Source organism: Aulostomus chinensis, chromosome 1 (assembly GCF_037954235.1).
Source record: "Aulostomus chinensis isolate RoL2024-O1b breed Wild chromosome 1, RoL_Achi_v1.0, whole genome shotgun sequence".
Taxonomy (NCBI): domain Eukaryota; kingdom Metazoa; phylum Chordata; class Actinopteri; order Syngnathiformes; family Aulostomidae; genus Aulostomus; species Aulostomus chinensis.
Window position 1 is genome coordinate 57,770,128 of NC_141320.1, and position 15,753 is coordinate 57,785,880.

General features: G+C 48.2%; 1 protein-coding gene across 2 annotated transcripts; it reads right to left on the minus strand.

The window, feature by feature from the left end:
- Nucleotides 1-2,924: 2,924 nt before the first annotated feature.
- arhgap1 (Rho GTPase activating protein 1) lies at nucleotides 2,925-14,566 on the minus strand. Of its 2 annotated transcripts, none has more exons than XM_086212514.1 (13): nucleotides 14,464-14,566; nucleotides 9,942-10,183; nucleotides 9,693-9,791; nucleotides 9,374-9,461; nucleotides 9,013-9,144; nucleotides 8,797-8,883; nucleotides 8,253-8,351; nucleotides 8,034-8,141; nucleotides 7,794-7,870; nucleotides 7,630-7,707; nucleotides 7,413-7,541; nucleotides 7,171-7,274; nucleotides 2,925-7,045 (listed from the first exon to the last, which is right to left on the minus strand). In XM_086212514.1, the coding sequence occupies exons 2-13, from the start codon at nucleotides 10,063-10,065 to the stop codon at nucleotides 6,878-6,880; spliced, it is 1,293 nt and encodes a 430-aa protein (XP_086068640.1). In that variant the 5' UTR covers nucleotides 10,066-10,183; nucleotides 14,464-14,566; the 3' UTR covers nucleotides 2,925-6,877. The 2 variants fall into 2 exon arrangements, with proteins under 2 accessions (XP_086068640.1, XP_086068708.1); XM_086212582.1 differs by lacking the exon at nucleotides 14,464-14,566 and adding an exon at nucleotides 11,715-11,891.
- Nucleotides 14,567-15,753: the final 1,187 nt, after the last annotated feature.

Here is a 15,753-nt window from a genome sequence, read left to right on the forward strand (position 1 = left end):
GGATCTCATTCACAAGTGAGGGTAGGATGGAGCGGGAGATTGACAGGTGGATTGGGGCAGCATACATAGTGATACGGGTGCTAAACCGGTCCGTTGTGGTAAAGAGGGAGCTTAGCCAAAAGGCGAGGCTCTCAATTTACCAATCAATCTAGGTCTCAACCCTCACCTGTGGTCATGAGCTCTGGGTAATGACCAAAAGAACAAGATTGCGAATACAAGCGGCCGAAATGAGTTTCCTCCACAGGGTGGCTGGGCTCTCCCTCAGAGACAGGGTGAGAAGCTCAGTCCTTCAGGAGAGACTCAGAGTAGAGCCGCTGCTCCTCCATGTAGAGGAGTCAGTTGAGGTGGTTTGGGCATCTGGTGAGGACGCCTCCCTCAGGAGGTGTTCCAGGCATGCCCAACTGGGAGGAGGCCGACCCAGGCTAGCTGGAGGGATTATATCTCTCAGCTGGCCTGGGAATGTCTCGGGATTCCCCCAGAAGAGCTGGCGGAAGTGTCTGGGGAGAGGGCAGCCCTTGCACAGTCCTTGCTGAGGCTGCTGCCCCGACCCGGACCAACCGGATTAGCGGAAGATGACGATGACGACGACTCATAGTTGCTTTTAAATGCGCCATGTTTTATCATTTGTTCTCTGACTTTTTTTTTTTTTTTTTAGGGGTTTCAAGCCCCTGAACCTGAAGGGACGGGGGAAAAAAAGGGAATTTTTCAAGTAAAATATTCACATAAAGTACAAGATGCAGTACAAAGAGGAGTTTCCTATATTTCCAGTCTGGTACTAATATCTGATAATGATCCTATAAAATATAGAAGACAGTATGACAAGAAATTTCCAACTGTTTGGGTAGATTAAGGCTCCTGAGGTCACATAACTTTAATATTACTAAGAAAAAGTACAAAATGTTTTTCCTGTGTATGACAAAAACAATGAATTTTTCTTTAAAATATTTATGTAGAATAAAGCGGCGTGTCCTACATTTCCAGTCTGATATTTATACCTGCTCCTTGTTTGGAGTTCCTGGTTATGTTACTTGGAAGTGATAAAACAAAGAAACCGAATTTTTGCTTGACCTAAAAGAAAAGAATTTTGAACCAGAATATTGACATAAATTTTTAGACGCACCAAACCGAAAATATACATTTCTTATATTTCTTGTCTAATAAAAATAACTGATACTTCCCTGGAGTCTCTGCCATGCAACGAGGAAGCTCTTGAAAAAAGAAAAATGTTATTTTTGCTCTTTACTTTTGCATGAACACGTTTATGTACAACTTCGGACACGCTAAATGAACAGTGACAGTTCTAAGAGGTGGAGTCAGTGTTTTTGGTACGAAGGTAAATCTATGGGAATGAAAACACCTTTTTGTCTTCACGGTGAATCTTTCATCAGTGCTCCTTTTCCTTGAAGGACTGAAGACACTCAGGTTTGTACCGGTGTGTCTAATGCTTCTGTTATTGCTTTTGTTGCACAGTAGAACACAATATAATTTTTTAGAGGCGCAACCCTTTACAGGTGACATCAGATGACCTTCATCCCCCAAAGAAGGCAGTTCTGGAGATTTGCCTTATATTGGAGTTAAAGGACAAATCCTGGTCAAAGAGAACTTCCAGGGTCCTTACGGTAGTGCTGGAGGCCAGGGTCATGCTGGAGGTCAAGGTCATGCCATCGAGGGTACCTTTTTCATTTGGATGTGTTTTGGGACCAGCACAATAACTTAAATTTTGTCAGAATTCAATGTCTGTACATGGAGCCTCACTGAATTGAGGAACAGACCAGCAGAAAGGCTTCATTGCCCTCTTGTGGTGACATCTGTCATTGCAGTCAGAAATGGCTGCTCTGTGTGTGATGTACCAGCAGCTGCTTGTGAGCCCGTTACAGGGAGGATGACAAGGATGAGGATGGAAATGTGCTGTGATCGTTTGACCCACCTGATGAAGTGAGGTGCTGTGCTGCCTGCTGAGGGCTCCGAGACGTTCAGAAGGTAGAACTCTGAGCCAGCATGCGGGTCACTGACCTTCTGTTTTGAGTCTCATATCAAATGTCATAGATTATTACAATGGGCAAGGACTTGTTTAAAAGTGCGTGTCCAATCTCTGACAACAGATTCCTGATTGGATCACCAAGAGATCTGGTGCAGTAGGATCTTCTGTACAGGCCCCTGGTGGAGGGTGGGCCTGACAGATTCCAGCAAAGATCAGAAGACTATCTCTATTATTGAGATTTGAATTATTAAGTGTAATAAAGAGCTTGAGGTATAAAATTCAGAATAAACATCCAGGAACCCAAACAACAATCCAGATAAGAGTCAAACCCAAATCCAGCCAATCAAGTTGCACTCTTCAGAAGGAGAGCAAGTTTCTTTTCTTTACTTTTGTTTTGAATCAAACACCCCTAAATTTCCTAACTTTTAACTGCTCACCCGCTGCCGCCTCTCAGACCCGTTTCAGAAAGCAGATTTAGTGAAAACCCTGAAATGGGTTTTCTGGCTCGGAAGGGGGAGTTTACACAAACCAGGAAGAGGAGCGGCTCCAGCGCATTTCAGAGGAAAGTTAAGCTTTTGAGTATGTCGCTATGGTAACTGAGTCCGACCAGAAAAAAAAAAAAAATGTAATCATTCTTTTGATTTTAAGGAAAAATTAAAATTATTAAAATTCAACCAAATTTCTCGTTTTTCGTTCTCACCGCCAAAACTAATTTTCCAACGTTTCTACCACTTTCCTCTCAGAGATAAATTGCGCCGAATACATGCCAAATGAAGAAAGGGGTTTAGAAACACAGCTTTTGCTCATATAATTTTAAATTGACATTCAAACAAAGACAATTGCTTATAGCAATGATTTTTTTTTTTTTTTACAGTGGGCTCAATTTTTATTAAAATTTGACGCAGCCCGTGTGGCGACGTTCACGAGCGACGAAACCCAAGAATTCATTCTCCATTTGTTTATTTTCACACACCGATGTTACATTACATTACCATGATATCATACGCATCAGACGAAGATCCACAACATGTCAAAAGTAACAGATGGGGAAAAAAAAAACAAAACAAGTTAAGAAAATAAGATCACTAAGTATCAATAAATCAGCCTTGAAACTACAGAATTTCTCCTACAGAGAAACATAGATCACTGTCACCATGACAACAGTTACAGTACGAAGATCCATAGATTACACAGGGCTGTGATTGATCAGCAGAGTTGAGGGTGGAAAAAAAATACTGTAAAAGTGAAAGGGTTATTAAGAGTGTGAGGTGACAAATGCTGTATGTTGAAATGGAAAACAAATCCTGCTAAATGTAAATGAGCCACGTGTGTACGAGCATGGAGGGTATAAGGACCTTCTGATGTCGCAAAATAAAATATACATAGGAGGAAAAAGGCTACATTGAAATAATTAAAAAAAAAATTATAAAAGAAAAAAGATAGGGTAATTTTGACTTCAACCACGGAGGTTAAACGTCTCAAGCCTGCGATCATCCGTTACAGCTGAGCTGGGTTCAACCAGCTGAGGAGTCAGACGGGGCGGGGCGGTGGGGGGCGGGGCGGGGGCGGTGGGGGGCGGGGCGTCCCTTTAGTCTCCCGTCTGACACAGCGGTAGCTGGGTTGAATGCGCCTCCTTGTGTTTTAATTTATGGCAGAAACGGGCACACTGGCACTTTGATGGCTAATCACATGACCACTTGGGGTAAACAAATAAGGCACGAGCATGCATGCACGCATACAAAAACACACACGCACACACACACACATATTGCTGTTGTCGAACCCAGTACCTGCATCTCAAAGGTGTCCTTTTTTATTTTTTTTGGGGGGGGGGGGGGGGGGGGGGCCGAAGGGCATTGATGTATCGAAGCATCTTATTTTCGCATTTTTCCCGGTGGGGTTTTGAATGGGTTTTGGAGGTTCCTCAAACTTGAGCGATCATCTCGTCAGGTTGTACAAAAAAAAAAAACAACAACACAAAAACAAAAAATCAAAATAAATCACCGAAACGAATCACCTCACAACAACAACAACAACAACAACAACAACAACAGCAACAACAGCAACAGCGACAACACTTCTTAAAACACACACCTCAAATGACAGGACTATTTTTAAATGTCCGACCTATGTTATCTACATGTTTAGACCCACATATACACTGGATATCTAGAACCATGGCAGTGACGTGACTGGGAGTTACAACAGGCTCTTTGTCTTTTTTTCTTTTTTTCGACGTTTCAATCTTGGTTTTTTTTTTTCCTCCAGTCCTCTTTAGTCAACCCGAGACGTTTTGGTGCTTTTCGTCATGTTAGTAGAAGTGCCATTCCACGGTTATCGACCTACTGCGAAACATTTTTGGCCATCGACACGATAAGCGGCGCCCGATTGGCCGGGAAACGCGGCGCACGCGGCCGTTCCCGGCCAATCGGCCGTCTGGAGTCCGACAGATATTTAAGGTCACAAACACACCGAGCTGCTCACTAAAAATAATTAGCTGACGTGACGCAAAGCTTCGCGCAAGTTGAGTTTGTGTGGAGGTTTGGCAAAAATATTTCTTTCCTTCTTCTTCTTCTTCTTTTTTTATATATTAAGGCTTCGGAAACTGAATGTTAACGTAAAGCTTCGCCACAAATGAGAGGGGTGTTGTTTGGGGGGGTGGGTGGGGGTGGTGATGGGTGGTGCTGCTGCTCCACCGGGTGTGACAGCGCCAACTCCGAACGCTAAATCCACTGTGATGTTCAATAACTTAGCGACAGAGGTCAGGGAGGCCCGATCGGATCACGTGTGAAGGATCCACAGGTTTGAAGTGACAGGCATCGAAGTCTAGCTGGACTTTGGAGTCTTTCCTAGATCTGAAGTCCAGTCTAAGTCGGCGGGGGGGGGGGGATTGATCTCTGCTGTCATTAACGGCAGACCGAACCCACCGAGTCTGATCCTGCATCTACACGCGACTCTCCTAGAACAGCGGCTGGTGACCAGCATGCCGCCGGTTCAGGGCCTGTTGGCGGAGTTTATTGTTCTGTAACCACAGGGTTCATCTAAGACCCCCCCCCTTCCCTCAGAGGCTTCCCGGGAACCCTTGGAGCTTCAGATTCGGATCGACTCCGCTAGTGGCACACAAACAAAACGAAGATATAGATACAACGAACACGAGGCGAGCGAGGAAACCACGGAATAACAAGCTGAGACTCCGCCCTTGAAAGAAGACTCGAACATCAGTTCCCTGAAATCGTGAAGAAGCCGCGCCGCCACTTCACCACCCTTCTCTTTCCAATCGTCGGATCTGGGATCAGATCGGTGGGGACAAATGAAAAGCTAGATCACCCTGAAAGTGCTCATGCTTGCTCCTGTCAATCATTGTAGCTGTAACCCTGAACGCCGTCGTCTACCTGAGTGACAACAATGTTTTAGATGAATCATTTTTGACGTGGTCCCCCCCCCGCTGACGATCAGAGAGCCTTTCAGCTGGGCTTCCTTCACTCGGCGTCTGAGGGGTCCAATTGGAGAATTTGTACAGGCACTTTTAAGGCACCTAAATCAAAATGGTCACGTTGCCTTTACCGTCACATCTAGAGTGCTCCTGTAGGTTACCCCCCCTTTTTTTTTTTTTTTTTTGGAATATAGAATTGCCAATTTGTTAGTAGCTGCTCACGTTAAGTTTTGATTGTACGTTTGATTCCAAGAGACACGCACACGCACACGCACTTACGCGAGGGACCGTTGAGGTTCTAATAATCTGATCAGGAGAGACTTCTCTGTTTTAGGCGTCCAAACGCCAGGCTTTCTGGAGAAGAGAACCTAAATAAGGAGGTGTCCACCATCGCGGGTGTGTAGACACCCTGATCACCTGGTTGTGTGTGTGTGTGTGTGTGTGTCATCTGTTGGTGTCCGAGTCCTTCCTGTGACCAGCTGCTTTGATTCCAGCATTTCTGGGATTGTCACAAACGTTTGGTACCAAGTTCTACATTTAAATTAACCTGAGACGTTCACAGAGACACAAACATGCCACCATCTTCTTCTCTTTCCTACATGGGGGGGGGGGGGTGGTAACTGGAGTGCTTCACCTCTGACAGGGAGATGGAGGCCAGTTCTTATTTTTTTTGGCACTACATTAAAAACAGTAGCAGCACAGCACAGACGTACAGAGAAGCATTAACACGCCAGCTGAGAGAGGAGGAGCCAGACTGGGTGACACGCATGCAAGGGGGGGGGGGGGGGGGTCTCAACACATTAGTCCAGGTAGGGGGAGGAGCCTGGGGTCAGAGGTGTGCTCTGCTACAAGCCAGCACCCAGCGATTGTGTGAGACGAGCCCTGAGGACACACTGGGACGGGCGCCTCCAGGAGTGTCCTACGAGTCCATTTCTGTCCTATGACGTGAAACTCCCTGGCGACGTGTCAGCGGGTTCTGTGTTCTAGACGGGTTCTACCTCTGATCCATGCTGTAACAACAGAGCGTCAGCTCGGAGGAAAACTCTGGTTCTTACTTTCACTGAATATGGTCTTGTGTTTTTTAGGGTTCTGCTACATGAGGCAACACCCAAGCAGCATTAAGAATGTGTTGATGGGGGGGGGGTCCAGATCGTGGGCAGATTTGTGGTCAAATTACAGGGCAGCGGTGTGGTGGCCTGCGTCCATCTCCAGCTCCTGGTGTTGCAGCAGGAGCTGGGAGTGGGAGGACCACGCCATCTGGTACTGGTGGAACTGGACTGCTGACAGGCTCAGTCCAGCTGGTCAGAACTTCTAGGTGGACGGCGTTTTGGCGGGGAGGCCGTTGGCTGAGGTACCGTGACCATGAGTACCGTGACGGAGACGGGTTTACCTAAATGCTAAATGGAGCGGGGTCTCAGCCGTAGTTCCGACTGGACCGGAATGTGGGGCGGTGGTACGGGGATTTAGGGGAAAACCAGATGCTGCTGATCCAGCAGGGTTCTGGTGAAGTTGTTGATTGGTCCGATGGCGCTGAGGGACATGGCGTTGTCCCGCCCCCACAGCAGGTTAGGACCGAACACCACAGCCAGGTTACTGTTGGTCATCTTATTTACTTCACTGTTGGCCGACACCTACACACACACACACACACACACACACACACACACACACACACACACACACACACACACACACACACACACTAAGACTCACTGACACCAGAAGGTGGCAGTCATGTGTGATGGACGAGCGTTACCTGCGCCAGGAACGTGATGAGGTATCTCAGTGATGCGTAGTTCTCCTCTGGCAGTGACTCCACCAGCGTCTTCATGAATGTCACCTGCCTGTCACTGGACACGGCTACAAACACACACACGCACACGCCACCAGAGAGAATCAGAGCTCATTGCTATGACGATGTGGGGGGCTGGAATGGTGCTAGCTAGCAGGCAGCGGCTGCGTCAATCCTGGCGAGAACCAGGCTGGTGAGAACCTTACAGGTGAAGTTGACGATGTCGTTGTAGAGCTGGTAGGTCAGCAGGGGCTCGGGCAGCTCCCTCAGGAAGGTCTTCAGGATCACGGCGGCCAGGTGGACGTCCTCCATCTCTCGGAAGTTCACCGCCGTGCCTGCCAACAGGTCAGCACGTTGAGATGGAGAAGCGGAACACACACACACACACACACGTACGCACGAACACACACACAACCCTGCTACCTGAATTGTATCTGAGCTGGACCTCCTTCACCAGAGTCACGTTGGCGGACCGTCTGAAGATCCCTTCAATCTCCAAACCTGACAACACAAGTCAGCAGGATGTTCATGGAGGCGGTGCTCCCGCAGCTTGCTGAGGAGCGTCTGTGTTGCTAGGTAACGCTCACCTTGCTCTGACAGGAAACTAATGGTGTCTCTCATCACCAGCGGAACGGGATCGTTGTCTGGACTCCTCTGTCTTAGCCTGACGCCCACGAAAACACACACACACACACACACACACACACACGTAAATTTCAACATGTTTTTTTTCCAGCTGGGACTGGTCCTAGCGGTGGTGAAAGAGAGGCCGCTGCGTGTTAGTCAGGAGTCACGTCTCTGAACAAACCATCGAGCAGGTGACTCACAATGCAAGCGTCACGCCGAACACCTGGTCGGGGAGGGGGGGGCTGCGAGGAGGGGACATGGGAGGCTGGGTGGTGGGTTTCAGAGATGCCCTCAGCTTGTTGTCGTACCTGGACACAGATGTTTCAGAGTTAGACAAAGTGCGACGCACACGGCCGCAGGAGGAATCAGATGCGTCACGTCGCGGTTCAGGAAATCTGGAATGAGGCTTCAGTTCTTACTCTTTGACCCGCGCCGGGATCAGCAGCTGCTCGCACTTGACCACGTCCTCCAGCTCGCTCAGGTAACTCACGTAGTTGATCTTCCTGCCAAATTTGAAACTGGACAGGAAACGCCAACGTCGGGTTATTGGGGAATTCACACCTTGTGGAGATGAGGTTGTAGTCTACAACATCGCCACCAGAGGGCACAAGACACCCAACATGACGGTAGATGGAATAATAACCTGAAATTGCTTTGACAGATGTGTGTGTGTGTGTGTGTGTGTGTGTGTGTGTTTTGAATCAAAATTTGGTCTGACCCTTTAATCTGGGTCAGATTTCATGAACTCAACTGTGATAGACTGACCAGACGCCTCACGTGTCGCTCAGAACCCAGAAGCAGGTTGGAAAGGTCGTGTTCCAAACCTGCCACCAGGCGTCACTGTTTCTGTCTGACAGGAAAAGCTTCCCTCCAGCCTGGCCAGCCTCTCCCAGGCCAGTCAACTGATAAACTCCCCCAGAATGACTGAGGCCACTGATAACGAAGGAGAGGAATCAAAAGAACCTGATGATGGGTTTGAAGAGGATCAGCAGCGTCTTGATGAACATGGTGGGATGGACGATGTACAGGGCTTTGATGTTCTTCTTGTACCTGAAAACACATGGGTGGGGAAGCATTTGTACGTGTAGCAACTGCACAGGTGTGGCGCTCCTTGATAAACACCGACGGCTGAGCTTCAACAGCCATCCCTCTTAAATCCGGACATATTTGGGGTCTCACTTTCTGTCGAACTCTCGGTACGCGTCTCGCAGCCAGCTGAGAGAGGGTTTGTTCTCACTGGTCAGCCCGTGGTGGAAATAAATCAGCGTGTAGTCACTCTCTACGTACTGGTCCAGCGTTCCCTTCAGGTACCTGCGACAAAGACGGCCAACTTAACGCAGCAGAGGTGCACAGCCATCATAGAAACAGCGACATTTGAAAGGGTTTATGTGATAAACTCAGGCCAGCGGGGCGCTGTAGGGTCTGCGCTAGAGTTTGGATCCTCCGGGGAACAATCAACAGACTCCATGAAGCCACTTCTGGTCACATGGTTAGAAACCCAAAGGTTTGGGAGTGGTGGCCGGGTCGCGTGAGGGCTTACATCAGCAGCTTCCGGTGGTCTAGCTGGTGCTGCGGGGGCATCCTGCAGGCGTTGAACACGATCACCTTCCTGCCGAAGTTATCGTCGCCTGCACAGAGAGACACACCAGGACTGGAGAGTTACGCTCAGTCAATACGACTTCAACACGCCTGAGGGTCGCTACGCTGGCTGACATTTTTGCCGCTGTTAGCGGTCTGCATCCATTAGCTTCAAGCTAATCGTCTGTGGCTGGCTCTTGCGGCATTCTTGAGTCAGACAGAAGTGCTGCATCTTTGCGAGGTCAAAAGCGCTGGAGGAAGTAGAGCGCAAGAGGACTCACCTGCCACCTCGATGATCTGATGCCTGGCAATGTCATAGAAGGGGTGGTCCCAGGGCAGGTGGGGAGAGCCAGCGTCAAACTGCTGGGAGAGGTCCGTCTCTGAAGGACAGGTACACAGACACATGAACACGCTGACGCAGAAGTGACACAAGCTCACAAACCCCTGCTGTACCCGCGACGTAGCCTGAGCTTGACCATCGAGTGTTTTAAATGACTGACACGTCAGGTGCGCGTGTTCGAGTCCCTCACCCGACTTGCTGAGCGTAGATTCATCGGTGGGCCACTGCTGGTCCTCTATTGTGGCCAGCTTCAGGTGTCCTAGCTGAGCCGTTGCAGGGTCCTCCCCCAGATCAACCAGCAGCTCCGAAGACATCACACACACACACGCTGTGGAACGGTGCTACGCGCGCACACACACACACACACACACACACGCGCGCGCGCACGCACAACACACAGCTGTGGCCGTGCAGAGAGGAGCGTCCGGAGTCCTGGAGGAGACAGGGAGGTTTGAACTTTATCCAACTGTTGTGCCATCAGGTTGTGATGTAAGAACATGCACGCGGGAACAATTCTCAAATTTGTGAGTCTCGCTTTTGGGCAACGTGACGTTTGAAATTCAAACCTTGGCATTTCTGTGCCGCCGTTGCTCGTAACTCAATAAAACAGCAGAAACGCACGCCACAGGACGTGCCGCTTTCACTCAGACGCACTCCCCGTCCTGATACGGTGGAGTATATCAAACCAAATCTAATAAAAGAAGCAATGGCGCTCAAATAAAAAGGAAGAAGGTGATGCGTTGTTTGCAGCGACACTCATGTGACCACGACCTCCATCACAGGATATCTGAGGGGGGTTTTCCGCTTAGTATTCCAGTTTGACAATATTCTAATAAGCTGTCTAAGGAAAGAAATGTGCCTCTAATAATCCCGTGTTTCCGCAGCCGTGGAACTCCTGTTCGGTTGATGCGTTACACACCTGGACCCTTCGCCACGTGAGAGAAGTTAGATTCTAATCTTCATGTTTCATGATTAATGAGACCTTGTGTGTATTTCAGGAAGTCAGACGAGTTGTATTGTTTGTTCGCACTGTCCACGGCCGCATCGTGCAAAAAGGTGTGAGCCACAAGATGGCGGACCGCTGTGAAACCCCCGACTCCAGCGGCACGTGCCACATACGCTGTACACGCGTCCTAGGAACGCTCTTCGGTCTTGATCGTCATTGTATTACACGGGAAAAAAATCAAGTCATCAACTCGTGTGCGGGTGTGTGAGGATATGTTGGAAATCGCACACACAAAAAATAACAAAAGGATTCCAGTAACAGACGCCGACTAAAGCGGCCGCGCGCCTCCGTGACGCGTGCTTGTCGCGGTGACCTTGACCTTTTGGGTTCATCCTCCAGAATTTGCGGCAAATTTCAAGAAACCTCCCAGGAGTGGCTCCTGGGGTGTTAGCGGGAACAGGCTGTACGATCTGGCCAGCTAATGTCTCTAGCCCCTGGCCGCCGCAGCCACTGAGGCATGATCGAGTCAACACGGACTCACTAATTGCTGATAGCTGATATATCTGTCCGGTCGCACAACCCTAGAGTGCAGCAGCGCGTGCTGGGATGATGCACCGTCCTGCTCTGCGGCGTTGACTTCAGAGAGAAGCGGTTTGCATTTGAATGAAGCCTCCGGCAGCAGAAGTCAGGATGGAATTGCTTTGAGTTAATAACTGCGGCTCTTTCCCCTCCACTCACACCTCCTCTTTCATCGCTCAGCCCCCACTTAATTACCCTGCTCTCTCTCTCTCTCTCTCTCTCTCTCACACACACACAGACGCACGCCCTCTGCGCTCTTCCTGCTGTGTGATGTTATCCTGGCTGACAGAATGTTGCTTTAAATAAATATCGCCAGTAACCAACGGACACAGTCAGCTTGCTGCTGCTGACCCGACGCGCGCACACACACACACCCCCCCCGGAGTCAACCGTACACACACGGTCATTCCAGAGCCAAAGGCCAAGCTGGACCCACACCTGAGGACCTGGCTTTCGTCTGTCCGGGAGGTTCCACAGGTGATCAGGAAGAGCTGGAGCTCGTTATTGCAAACCCAACCCAGGAGGTTCCCCCTCCTTCACTTACTTCAATAAAACCCTCCCACATCCTATTTTTTTAATCAAATCAATCAATCGCTGCTTGTTTTTGTTCCATCACCATCAGAAATTCTGTCCGCTAACGGCAAACGAGGAACGTGGCGTCTTCGAAGCTGCTTAACTTGTCGTCTGTGGTCTGGATCTCCGCTTCCTCTCTGAGCAAAGCTTGAATCCTTGGTCACTTTATAGCTGCTCGCCATGATTGATTCACAAGGCTTTACAGCCTTAACAGTATGGTTGTTGTCCGGGTAACGGCACAATAACGGCTGCAGTATCTGCCCCACCGTGGACGTTTCTTGTTCTCAAGCTTGATGAAGTCAGGCTCGTCTCTCTCTGTTCCTGAAGATTCCATTTTGAGGACATGAGACTGCTGGCGGGGTTCTGGGCTGAGACGTTCACACAGCGCCGCTCAAACGCCCATTCGCCTCTGATTCACAGCTTTTATCAGCGAGTCCCATCGAGAAAACACTGGCAAGCAGAACATCCGGCTAGAACCACGTTGTGTCTGTGTGTGTGTGTGTCTGTGAACCAGGCTTACTGCAATCAGTGTGTTTGCTGAGTGACACAGCAGCAGTGGAAACAAGCATCACATGAGACAATCGCCCCTCCATCTTGTGACTCCTTTCTCCGACTGTCCTCGCTTGTACAGCATTTTTAATAAGACACATTGAAGAATCAATGTTTTTCAGCCAATCAGCATAAAGCTGCTGCTGCTGAGGGAAATCAAGGACTGAACCAGGTTCTGGACATATTCGACTATCGGCCCCTGTCACCTCCAGGTGTCGGCTGGTAGAACAGCACGGTAGCTCCCACCAGGATCAGCAGCAGCGACGCGGAGCAACATCCGGTGCTACGCCCAGCCCCACCCAGCCACATCACCTGGACGTGGATCGGTGATGCAACACACCCCTGCCCGCGCACGCACGCACACACACACACACACACAGTCTCTTCTTACGACCAGGGATGGGATCCTCATAGCACCCCCCCCCCCCCCATTCCTCCTCCCTATCACAGCACTGCAGCAGAGGAAAGCAGCTTAGTCAAAGAGCTCCAGGGAACGGGGAATTTCATTCTCTGCTCACGGGAGGGAAGCTTTACTGCAGGAGGGACGGCTCAGACCCATTCTGTCCCCGAGAGCCAGCAACCTGACGCAGCCGATACCATCCATCGGTTCTGAGTCTTTACCTCACCACAAATGTCTTTCTGGCACCGCAGCACCAGGTTCAGATGGAGCGCAGTGAGCACAGCGGACACGCAGTAATACCATGTTTTATCTGGCACACACTTTTCCAACGAAAGCAACCTTCTGTACGAAACCACTGCCACCGGGCCAATAACTCCACTCCGATGTTTTATGTGGCTTCCGCACCGTCAAGGACAGTTCTGTCATGATTTAGGACTCAAGGGTGAACTGCAAACATTTCGTTGGGCAAAGGTCAAATGCAGATGCACATTGTGGATTAAGACAAGTCCTATTTCTAGTTCTAGTTCAAATACTGCATAATACGAGCAATAACTCATGTACTCAGGGAGGTCGCGTCACATCCAGATACACGAGTACGCTACAAAATATACGCTGGCTCCGTTTGCTTTCTGATGGAACGTTGCTGAACGTCACGAGTAGAATGTCGCTGAATGAACAAGCCAGCGAACACCAGGAGGTTCTTCCTACATCGCGAGGAACAGAGATTATTTGACAATCTTAATTTTAATCCCTTGAGACCCCTTTGCTGCGCTACTTTACCAGGATACCAGGTTATGACAACTGATAGTTAGCATACCACGCACAGTATGTACAGGGCTAATGGTACTTATAACAACTAGCATTTCAGGTTTGTCCGGGACAAAAGATACTGAACTGAGAAGTTACGCTGACATGTACAATTCTTTTAATCTTCTTATTCATGAAAAACCACTCCAGCTTGATACTGTGGGGAAAAAAAATGTGATATTTTCTGAGCGCAGAATGATTTGTTCAAGACTAAAAATGTCCTCTAATAAATGCTGCACTGTAATATGTTCTGAAGAGTCAATCGTAACCTTCAGATGAGAATAATTCGATTAAAGACGGTTGATGTAACCTGCAAGGCCAAGAAAGCAAGGACACATAAAACAGAGATTTTTCAACGCAGTTTGACACATAGAGGCTAACGCTCAAGGCTAACTATTGACATCGTCACCCATAGAAGCAACAAGTGAGAACACGCGTGTCTGACTTCCTGTTCGTTTAACCACAAAATTGTTGTTGTTTTTTTTAAAATCACAAACCGAGCATTTAAATGGGGCTGACTATTACTAATACTACCACAGCTAATAGCAGCTAGCGTTAACTTAGCTAACGTCACCTTTGCTGCTAAATGCTAAACACATCGGCGACTTCTGACGAGCTGCCGCGGGTCGTTAGTGACTTCAAACACGCATATATATGTCCGGACGTTCCCTCTGTTGGGAGAAAGACGGTAGTTTCCCAGCCGTATGACGGCGGCAGAACAAACGAATGCTGCCAAAACAAATTAGCATCATGCTAATGCACCAAAGTGCACACCGACGCGAACGCCACGCGCCCCAGACCGCTGACTTACTCCTCGTACGTCATCAAAACCAAACGACAGTCAATTACTGGATTTACCGTAATTGAGCAGCTGCTTGTCGATAACCCGACGAGCTCAGAGATATCGCCGTCCAATCGGTCGGTGTTGACAACAACAATCCTTGTTCACGCCTGTTCCGGTTTGGTATTTTCAAAATAAAACTTCACCGTTCCTGTTCCTTCAAATAAAATCGCCTTGCCTTTCCCATTATTTACTGTTACCTGTGACAGAGAGGACGCGGGGCGTGCTGAAAAACAAATAAATGTATTCATCTATGAGGAGAAAAACGGACAGAAAAGGCTACGATGTAAAAAAAATAGCTCAAACTACAGCAAACATGTAGTTACAAGTATCGTGAGAATGGAATTATTACAGGTGTTTTAATTGATTGAATTTATTACAATACTTGTCATTAACTGAATTAATGACAAGTATTAATTACATTAAAAGTGACTGATCGACAGCCTTCATTTCTGACACCGCTGTATGTAACGCACTACAGATTCTGAATTAATTATAAGAACTGTCATTAATTAACAGACTACAAATCATCTAAATGGCAAATTTTGACAGTGAAAAGCATTTCGAAGATTACAATTGAAGTCGATTGTTTGCAAACGTGTGATGAATTAATGAATAAAGACATGGTTTTTTTTTTACGTTTTTGTTCTCATGTACGCACGCGTGGAGCACTTTAGAAGAAGTTGGTGGGGGGTAAAATGCCATGTTGAATAATTGTTTTGATTGGAAACGATCATTTTAATGAGGAGAAGTATTCAGGTGCGATAGTTCTGGGTGATTATGTCAAAAAGGGATCAGTTTGAAGTCATAAAACTTTGAAATCTTCCAAAAATTGGTGCAGGACAGCGTAAAGTTGGTGGATCAAAACTAAGGTTAATGGGGCAGCCGTCTGAACTCTGAAGGATGAACAATACCTGCATGCGCCAATTCATGACCTGGGGTTAGGGTTTGTACCCATTTTTATATTGCAGGTGAATGAGGTGGCTTCGACCAGAGGATCGTGCAGAAATAAGCCTGACGTGTTCCGCTCCATATGTGGAGTTCGCCTCCGTACCAATCGCTCACTCGGCTACGCTGAAGGAGAAGTATGAAGCGGCGAAGTCCGTGCTGGAGAATATTGGTTATGATCAGCATAAGTGGTTTATTTGTGTTGACCTGAAGATGGTGAACTTTTTGTTGGGACAACAGTCTGGCTTCACCAAGCACCCATGTTTTCTGTGCATGTGCGATAGTAGGGACCGTGCGCAGCATTACACGAAGACAAAGACTGGCCTGTGCGGGAGGAAATGGTGCCTTGCAAAGAAAGG

Excerpts from the sequence above, each read along its gene's own strand:
- arhgap1 (XM_086212514.1), bottom strand. The coding sequence starts at position 10,065 with ATGTCTTCGGAGCTGCTGGTTGATCTGGGGGAGGACCCTGCAACGGCT. Across the intron at positions 9,792-9,941 it reads ATCTACGCTCAGCAAGTCGG|AGACGGACCTCTCCCAGCAG; the intron begins GTGAGGGACTCG and ends CCTGTCCTTCAG. Across the intron at positions 7,871-8,033 it reads TTCGGCGTGACGCTTGCATT|GCTAAGACAGAGGAGTCCAG; the intron begins GTGAGTCACCTG and ends CGTGGGCGTCAG.